The sequence below is a fragment of the Cygnus olor genome, chromosome 1 (genome assembly GCF_009769625.2).
Source record: "Cygnus olor isolate bCygOlo1 chromosome 1, bCygOlo1.pri.v2, whole genome shotgun sequence".
NCBI lineage: Eukaryota > Metazoa > Chordata > Aves > Anseriformes > Anatidae > Cygnus > Cygnus olor.
Window position 1 is genome coordinate 172,710,132 of NC_049169.1, and position 8,887 is coordinate 172,719,018.

General features: G+C 42.7%; 1 protein-coding gene across 1 annotated transcript; it reads left to right on the forward strand.

The window, feature by feature from the left end:
- Nucleotides 1-3,410: 3,410 nt before the first annotated feature.
- Nucleotides 3,411-8,635, forward strand: PCDH20 (protocadherin 20). The gene is made up of 2 exons (XM_040540750.1): nt 3,411-3,527; nt 4,519-8,635. Exons 1-2 carry the CDS (start codon nt 3,474-3,476, stop codon nt 7,222-7,224), a joined length of 2,760 nt encoding a protein of 919 aa, XP_040396684.1. The 5' UTR covers nt 3,411-3,473; the 3' UTR covers nt 7,225-8,635.
- Nucleotides 8,636-8,887: the final 252 nt, after the last annotated feature.

Sequence of the window (8,887 nt, forward strand, 5' to 3'; positions counted from 1 at the left end):
ACTTCTTCCCATGTATTTATAAATAACTATGGCACTTCCTGGATGGCTTGTTACTTGACTTCACTCGTGTTTTGCAATTTACTTGGGTCTGTGGCATTTCAGGAATCCCACAGCAATGCTTCTACTTGTTCCTTCTTATTCACTAATTACAAACAGAATCTTGGATGCAATACTCCTGTGGGTGGAATATACCTGAATATAGAAACATAATAAAAGCAATGAATATTTTCCTGGGACTTTGGAAGTGACTCACAAAAAGACAAAAAAAAAAAAAAAAAAAAGTGCAAAAGTGCAAATTTTATCTCTCTTCTTCACTGCTTCTTTCCCACCCCTCATACCATATCCCATGCACAGCTGGAGAATTTCTCCTTAAACCGGAGATTTATCGGACACATTAGTCTTCAAGGAGCCTTTAAGACTTATTAGATGTTGTTGGTGTCTAACGAGATAAAATATTATAGAGGTACCAGCTGCTCCAGAAAACTTTACATTCTGCTGCTACACTTGTGGTTTAATAAAAGAAAATGTATCAGGTGTAATGAAAAACTGACTACTGTAATAGCAGAGGCATAGCCTACTCTATCAGAAGCCTCAGGGAAATGCAGTGTCTCTGATGGTTAAGAAAAAGTGTACAGTAATAGGTCAGTAATTTTAAGAGGATAAGAAGAGAGATAAACTGAGATATCAGTGGAAAATAAAAGTTTAAGATATAATTTTATAGGGACTTCAGATTCATTCACAAAAAGACTACTGATTCACTAAAACTAAGATTATAATCAGTCTATGAAATTCAATCTCCACATAAATCAGTGTCAAAATCTAACTGAAATCCAAATGAGTCAGTATTTTTCCACTGAAATGAATAAAATTAGAGCAGATGTGAGTCAACTAAAAGCATCTGTCATGTCCAGCTAAAACTAACTGGAATGGGATTGAGTTTATGTGAGCTTTTCAAACTGAATGATCTGCAGAACAGTTCACATGGATGAGAATTTAGTAAAGGACTTGGATACTTCGATTCCCTTCTTAAATAATACGTTTGCTGTGAACTGTATATACTGTACTGCCTGTTCTATTTGTGCTAAAATTGAATGGTAAAGATATAAACTATTTATAAGGGCAGTACACATTGAGTGGTTTCCAAACCGTAGAGATTAGTGAATAATAAATATATCTGGCCCTCTTATTAGTACTTTAGTGTTCTAATGTTTAAGTTACTTATGATTTTTGTGCTAATGTCATTTCTGGATTGAAATGGATATTTAAATGGTAGTATATTTCAAAGGGATCCAGTGAATAAAACAGAGCCTGATTCTGCTGCCACTGACTTTGCAAAGAATAGGGAGAAGCTCTAATTCAGTCAAACTGTATCGTAGTATTTACATATCATGACTGGAGGATATTAGGCAAAGGAATTAATGCAATTTGTTTATGGCCTTGGAGCAAGTCAGTGTTGGATGTTTATGATTCCATTCTGTTCTGTTTATTCTATTCTATCCTATTCTATTCTATTCTATTCTATTCTATTCTATTCTATTCTATTCTATTCTATTCTATTCTATTCTATTCTTTCTATTCTATTCTATTCTATTCGTTTGTGCTGCTGCCTTCATCCCCAAAATATCCAAGAGCATCCCAAGAGCTGTTAAACATTATGATCTGTATTTTTCACATATTGTTTGCTCTTGAAAGTTGTAGAATTACAAAGGACTTGGGCATAAGGCTGCTTTTGGACTGTGATTCTAATTGGAGTTGTGGGAGAAAAAGGGAACAGTATTTTTTTTGTTTGTTTGATTCTTTTGGACTGGCAGCAATACTTTTGCTGTCCTGTGTGTCTTTATTATCCAAGCTGATGTCAAATGCTTGCACAATCTGGTTGCCATGGAGTGTGGAGATGTTCAAGGTGGTCCTCAGACCATGCAATTTAGACAGTTTGATCTCTTGTACAAACTTTACCTATGTGAGGGGCAGCTCCACTGTATTTGACAAATGTGATTGCCTTCCAGAATCTTAATCCTTGAACTCTCATCAGTAGCCTGGATCCAGACCACTGAACGCTTTAAGGCTAAATACCTAGAGCTTGCAGAGAGCCAGTGCAAGGAACACAAGGCAGGTTAGCTACCCTTTTGATAGTCCGAGATGTTAAGGAAACGTGTAATTGGGCTTGCACTATCTGAAGTTTCCCAAGTAATTTCATGACTAGTTCTATGGCAGTTTCACAGTCTAGCCAAATGTGACTGGAGACTATAAAATGAGAGCGCATAATTTTCTGCCACAAGAGACCTCTGGGTTCCAAGCAGCAGGAAATTGCAGTCACTGCTCTAATTCAGCAGGATGTGCACCTTGCACCAAGCAAATAGTCACAGACTCCTCAAAACAGTACTTTCATTTCATGCAGACACAAGGGCTTGGCAACGCTACTTAAAACTGAGCCAGCTTTTAATTCCTGCTCTGCCTGACAGCAGCCACACCACAGCATCTTTCCACAGAAGGACAACTCGTGGTTTTAATTCATTAATTTAATTTTTTATTTCTTAGATCCATGGAAGGACAACTCGAGTTTCTTATTTATTCATTTATTAAATCCACAGAAGGACAACTCGTGGGTTTTATTTATTAATTCGTTTTTTTATTTATTAAATCCACAGAAAGATAACCTGTGGTATTTATTTATTATTTTTTAATATTATTAATAAATCCACAGAAAGATAACCTGTGGTGTTTATTTATTATTTTTTAATATTATTATTAAATCCACAGAAGGACAACTTGTGGTTTTTTATTTATTTATTAAAGTATTTATTATTTATTAAATCCACGGAAGGACAACTTGTGGTTTTTATTTATCTATTTATTTATTTATTAAATCTAAGGAAGGACAAATCTAGATTTTTTATTAATTAATTAATTAATTATTAAATCCACAGAAGGACATCTCGTGATTTTTATTAATAAATTTATTTATGTATTTATATTTTTATTTATTAGATCCACAGAAGGACATCTCGTGTCTTTTTAAATTATTTTTTATTTAATATTTTTTTTATTTCATTTTATTTTAAAAAATTATTTAAAAAATAAATAAATAAATAAATAAATAAAGGACATATCTTGTTTTTCTCCTTGCAGTTTCCAGACGGGAGCATCTCCTTCCTCTGGTGGTCCCAGCGCCTCCCTCCAAGCCCCCTAATCCCTCTCCCCTTGCCCGCCCTCCCTCTCCGCATCCTCCACCGCAGCCTCCGCGGTCGCGCACCCCCCTCTCCTCCGTCCCCCCTCTCCCCCTGGACGGTCGGGGGAGTGTCGTGGGCGGTGCACAGCGCGGCTCAGCCCGGCTCGGCCCAGCCCGGCACGGCGGAGGCGGAGGCGACGGCGGGGGCATGGGCACGGTCTCGGGCTGCCGCGGGGAGGAGAGGCGCCGGGCGGGCGGCGGAGCGGGCGCGCTGCTGGGGCGCAGCCGGCGGCGGAGGCCGGGCATGGGGCCCCCGGGCAGCCGCGGCAGCACCAGCAGCTCCCGCGGCAGCCTCCAGGTGAGGGTGGGGAGGCGGGAGGGCAGGGGAGGCTCCTGCTTCCCCAGCCCGACTTCGCACGCAGGAGCAAAATTATATATATACATATATATATATGCATGCCTATATATGTGTTGGGTTCTGTGTGCTTTTTTTGTTGTTCCTATTTATTTTTTTCCCCGATCGCAGCAGCCGCGAAAAGTTTTTTTCGCTGTTGCTGCCGGCTCGGGTTGTAGCGGAGAGCGGCGAAAAAAAAAAAAAAAAAGGAAAGAGCGGTTAAAAAAAGAAGGGGGGAAAGATCCCCCGGGGCGACGACACCCGAAGTTACTTCGGGGAGCCCCCATCCCTCCGAGGGGCGCTGGGGATGCACTTGTCAGCCAACGCCGGCAACTTCCTTGGCACTACCTCTCCGCGGCCCCTCTGCTCAACTCGTATTTAAAGGTTTTTTAAGCTGGGGCAGCCCAGCGGAGCTGCGAGGTGGTGTGGGGACAGCTGGGGGGCCGTGGTGATCAGGGGCATGTGGGAATAACGGGGCTTTGGGGCCGGGGGGTGGGTTATGGGGGCGAGGAGGCAGGGTCGTGTTTTACCTTGCTGGTGTGGGATGGGGAGTGGGGGAGGAAATGTTTGGGGGTCTCTTGGGGTGGGAGGGTGGGTGCAGCGCTGGTGAGAAGGGGGAGAAGGTCAGGAAGGGGGGAATGGGGGGTATGGTGCCCCTGGGTCAGCCCTGGCAAGGGAGCGTGTGCTAGGGGGAGTGAGCTGGTGTTGGCTAGAGGGTACAGATGGTGATGCCCTGGGAGTAGCTGCTGTACCGGGGCGGGGGGCTGAAGGAGGGGGACAAGATGGGAGATACCTCTCCCCTATTAGAGGGAGAATGGCTTCAGGTTGCAGATGCTTCACTCTCTGCTTGCTGTGCCTGTAGGGGAGGCGATGGACAAGGGGGTGGCTGCCTCCTGCCTCTCATCCTCCTCTAACACTGCCCTCTCCCCACGTCCCTGTGCCTCTCTCTCCCCAGCACTTGCTCCTCTTCCTCCTCTTCGTTGGACCTTTCAACTGCTTCGCCAGTTACAGCCGCGCCACTGAGCTCTTCTACAGCCTCAACGAGGGGCTGCCCGCCGGGGTGCTCATTGGCAGCCTGGCCCGTGACCTGCGGCTGCCAATGGCTGGCGGGCAGCGCCCCACAGCCCCCCAGCCACCCCTCTCCTTCACCCTGGCCTCCCGTGGCTTGGGGGGACAGTACGTGCATCTGGACAACCGCTCCGGAGAGCTGCATACCTCGGCCCTGGAGATCGACCGGGAGGCTCTGTGCGTGGAGAGTGGTGGGGCCACTGTCTTTGGGGAGGCAGATAGCACGTCCTCCTCCTCCTCCTCCTCACTCTTGTCCGAGTCATGCCTGCTGCTGCTGGACGTGCTGGTGCTGCCGCAGGAGTACTTCCGCCTGGTGAAGGTGAAAATCGCTATCCGAGATGTCAATGACAACGCTCCCCACTTCCCTGTGCCCCACATCCGCCTCTCGGTGCCTGAGAACGCACCTGTGAACACCCGCCTGGCTATTGAGCACCCTGCCCTTGACCCCGACGTGGGCACCAATGGTGTCCAGACTTACCGTCTGCGAGATAACTACGGTGTCTTCACCCTGGACGTGGAGGAGAATGAAAGCGGAGAGAGGACCCCCTACCTGATTGTCATGGGGGCTCTGGACAGAGAGACACGGGAGGAGTATGTCACGGTCATCATTGCTGAGGATGGGGGCACCCCTCCGCTAGTGGGCAGTGCTACGCTTACTATTGGCATCAGCGACATCAATGACAACTGCCCCCAGTTCAGCGACTCGCAGCTCAACGTCACCCTTTATGGGAATTCCAGCCTGGGGACACATGTGGCCACTGTCCATGCAGAAGACCTGGACCTTGGGTCCAATGCGGAGATCACCTACTCCTACAGCCAGAAGGTCCCTCAGCCATCCAGAGACTTGTTCCACTTGGATGAAAGCACAGGAGCCATCACTCTCTCCAGAAAGATTGATGGGGACGCCCCAAGGCTCCACAGGCTGATCATATTGGGCAATGGTCCTGGTTGTATCCCTGCTGTGATCACAGTGCTAGTGACCATCATCAAAGTCATGATGAGGCCACCTGAAGTTGTCCCTCGTTTCATAGCTAATGAAGTGGAAGGAGTGGTGTACTTAAAGGAATTGGAGCCTATTAACACACCAATAGCATTTTTTACCATCAAAGACCCTGATGAAAAATACAAAGTTAATTGCTATTTGGATGGTGATGGGCCATTCAGACTTTCACCATACAAGCCATACAACAATGAATACCTCTTAGAGACCACAAAACCTTTGGACTATGAGACACAGCAGCTGTATGAAATCTCTGTAGTTGCATGGAACTCAGAAGGATTTAACATAAACAAAATAATCAAAATACAAGTTTTGGATGACAATGACAACTCACCAGTTTTCTCTCAACAGCTGATAGAATTATCCATTGAGGAAAACAATGTTCCCAATGCTTTCTTGACCAAACTGCATGCTACAGATGCTGACAGTGGAGAAAGAGGGGAAGTGTCCTATTTTTTAGGGCCTGATGCTCCTTCCTATTTTTCTTTGGATAAAACCACAGGAGTTCTTACAGTTGCCACTCAACTGGACAGAGAAGAAAAGGAGAAATACAGATATACTGTGAAAGCAGTAGATTCTGGGTTCCCTCCAAGAGAGTCAATAGCAACTGTCACCATCACTGTGTTGGATAAAAATGATAATAGTCCAAGATTTATCAATAAGGATTTCAGCTTTTTTGTGCCAGAAAACTTTCCAGGTTTTGGTGAAATCGGAGTTATCAGTGTCACAGATGCTGATGCAGGGCAAAATGGATGGGTTGCCCTTTCAGTCCTGAATGGAAGTGATATTTTTGTGATAGATACTGGAAAAGGAGTTTTGAGAGCTAAAGTCTCCCTGGACAGGGAACAGCAAAGCTCCTATGTGCTGTGGATCGAAGCAGTTGATGGTGGTGATCCTGCGCTGTCTTCTACTGCAAAAATAACTATCCTTCTTCTGGACATAAATGACAACCCCCCTTTGGTATTGTTTCCACAGTCTAATATGTCTTATTTGTTGGTTCTTCCTTCTACCCTTCCTGGCTCTCCCATCACTGAGGTCTATGCTGTCGATAAAGACACTGGCATGAACGCAGTCATAGCATACAGCATCATAGGAAGAAGAGGGCCCCGGCCAGAGTCATTTAGAATTGACCCTAAAACTGGTAATATCACCTTGGAAGAGTCGCTCATGCAAAATGACTATGGCCTGTATCGACTGCTTGTAAAAGTTAGTGATCACGGCTATCCAGAACCTCTCCATTCCACTGTCATGGTGAATCTCTTCGTCAATGACACAGTTAGCAATGAGAGCTACATTGAAAGTTTATTAAGAAAGGAGCCTGATATCAATATAGAAGAAAAGCAGCCGCAAATATCCATAGAGCCTACACATCAAAAAATGGAGTCAGCATCCTGCATGCCTACTTTAGTAGCTCTGTCAATAATAAGCTTGGGTTCAATTGCTTTAGTAACTGGGATGGGCATTTACATCTGTCTGAGAAAAGGGAAAAAGCATCACAGAGCAGATGAAAACATGGAAGTACAAATCCCATTAAATGGAAGAATTAACCTGCACATGTTGGAGAAGAAACCAATGGAGATTTCCAACATATGATGTTTCCTTGTGGATAATTCAAATCAATATCTGGAAAACCTTAGACAACTCTGAAACACCTAGTTGTGGTTCGTATTGACAGAGATTGCAGTGAAGGACCACTAATTTATAACTTAATAATATTATAATTGTAAATAGCTGTTTACAGTTTTTTAAATTCAAATTCAGTGTACAGCTTTTTTTATGAAAACTTAGTACTAACAGCTAGCACCCTGTCTATAAAAACATGGACATCATTTGCAGCTTTCATTAATTGATATGATCAGTGACCGTAAAAAAAAAAAAACGGGAAGGTAAGAATTCTTTAAACTCAAGTTTTAAAAGTATTTTTAACCACAAGAGGGCATCAGATGCTCCTGAGCAGGGAACTGGTTGAGGTACTGTCCATAAGATAAACATAAAGTATATTTTAAATATATTGATTTTAATATAAAATATGCTTTGGCTTACAGAGATTTACACAGACACACACACAAAAAAGAGGAATGTCTGTCCCGATGTGTGTATAATTAAAAGAATAAGAACATTAAAATGCACTAGTAAAGAATTAAAAAAAAATGTTTATTACCTCACAAGTAAAGCTTTTACAGTAGGATAGAAAAGGCATTAACAAGAAGTGCAATTCCTGTTGAGAAAGAATGCAAGATATTGTAATGAGAATCTGAACTGCTGTGGCATACCATCTTTCATTTGCTCTAGCTTTCACCCACACTATCATTTGTTCCAGAAGTCTGCTGGTCATTTTTATGGAAAATTATATTTAATATTTCCTACAGGAAATAAAGACAAAACCCCATGCTCATCCTTGTAAACATGCCAGATACGAGGAAGCAAGGGAATGGCTAAATCTTTATTTGTCGCAGAAGTGGTAATATTTTTGGTACTTTTAGCAATCTGTTGTTAGCACTCCATCAGTTTGGTTGTGTAATAGATTTTTCATGTGATACTTCTGAATCTGATCTGCCAGATGAAAACAAAAATTACTTCATATTATAGGGAATTATAGGACTTGGTTTGTAGTGACTGTTGCTCCTTTCTGGATTGGTATTTCATGTGAAAGATCTTATTTCTGACTTCTGGCTACCATTCCTGGCTCCTTTTCATTGGCTTTGATTTTGGATTAGATCCAAAATCTGACTTGTAAGACTGGCGGCATATTTTCTTGATAATTTATTCTTCGCTGTATCCTCTGTAATAAAGCAGCAGGTTTATCAGTGATGTCTCACTTTCACTTCATTTTAAGAACTGAAAACTATATTTTGTATGATGATTACATCAGATTTCTCTGTGTGAACAAGATAAATTAGTGTTATGCTTAAAACTGATTATTTTGATTTCTGGCATCATATGTCTGTAATGTACCAAAAGTGTTTATATGTCTGCAAATTAAAGCTATATATTTTCATAGTAACTTATTCTCTATCTATCTTATCATGCTGAATATTATTTTAGTTACAAGGAATACATACTTCACAAATATCTGACTGCTGGCTATGTTATATCTCCTGATACTTCTCCAAATTAGTACACTTCAGAATCATTATTGAGGATTTATGTTGTCATCCTTGATATTGCTGGTAAAGACAATTTTATTTCAGCTGATGTAAGTTGGGCAGCAGCTGATACCTGCTTTAAAAAGTAGGGAGAGCAATTTGAGGCAGTT

Coding starts and splice junctions, on each gene's coding strand:
- PCDH20 (XM_040540750.1), top strand. CDS start 3,474: ATGGGGCCCCCGGGCAGCCGCGGCAGCACCAGCAGCTCCCGCGGCAGC. Junction 3,528..4,518: donor GCTCCCGCGGCAGCCTCCAG/GTGAGGGTGGGG, acceptor CTCTCTCCCCAG/CACTTGCTCCTCTTCCTCCT.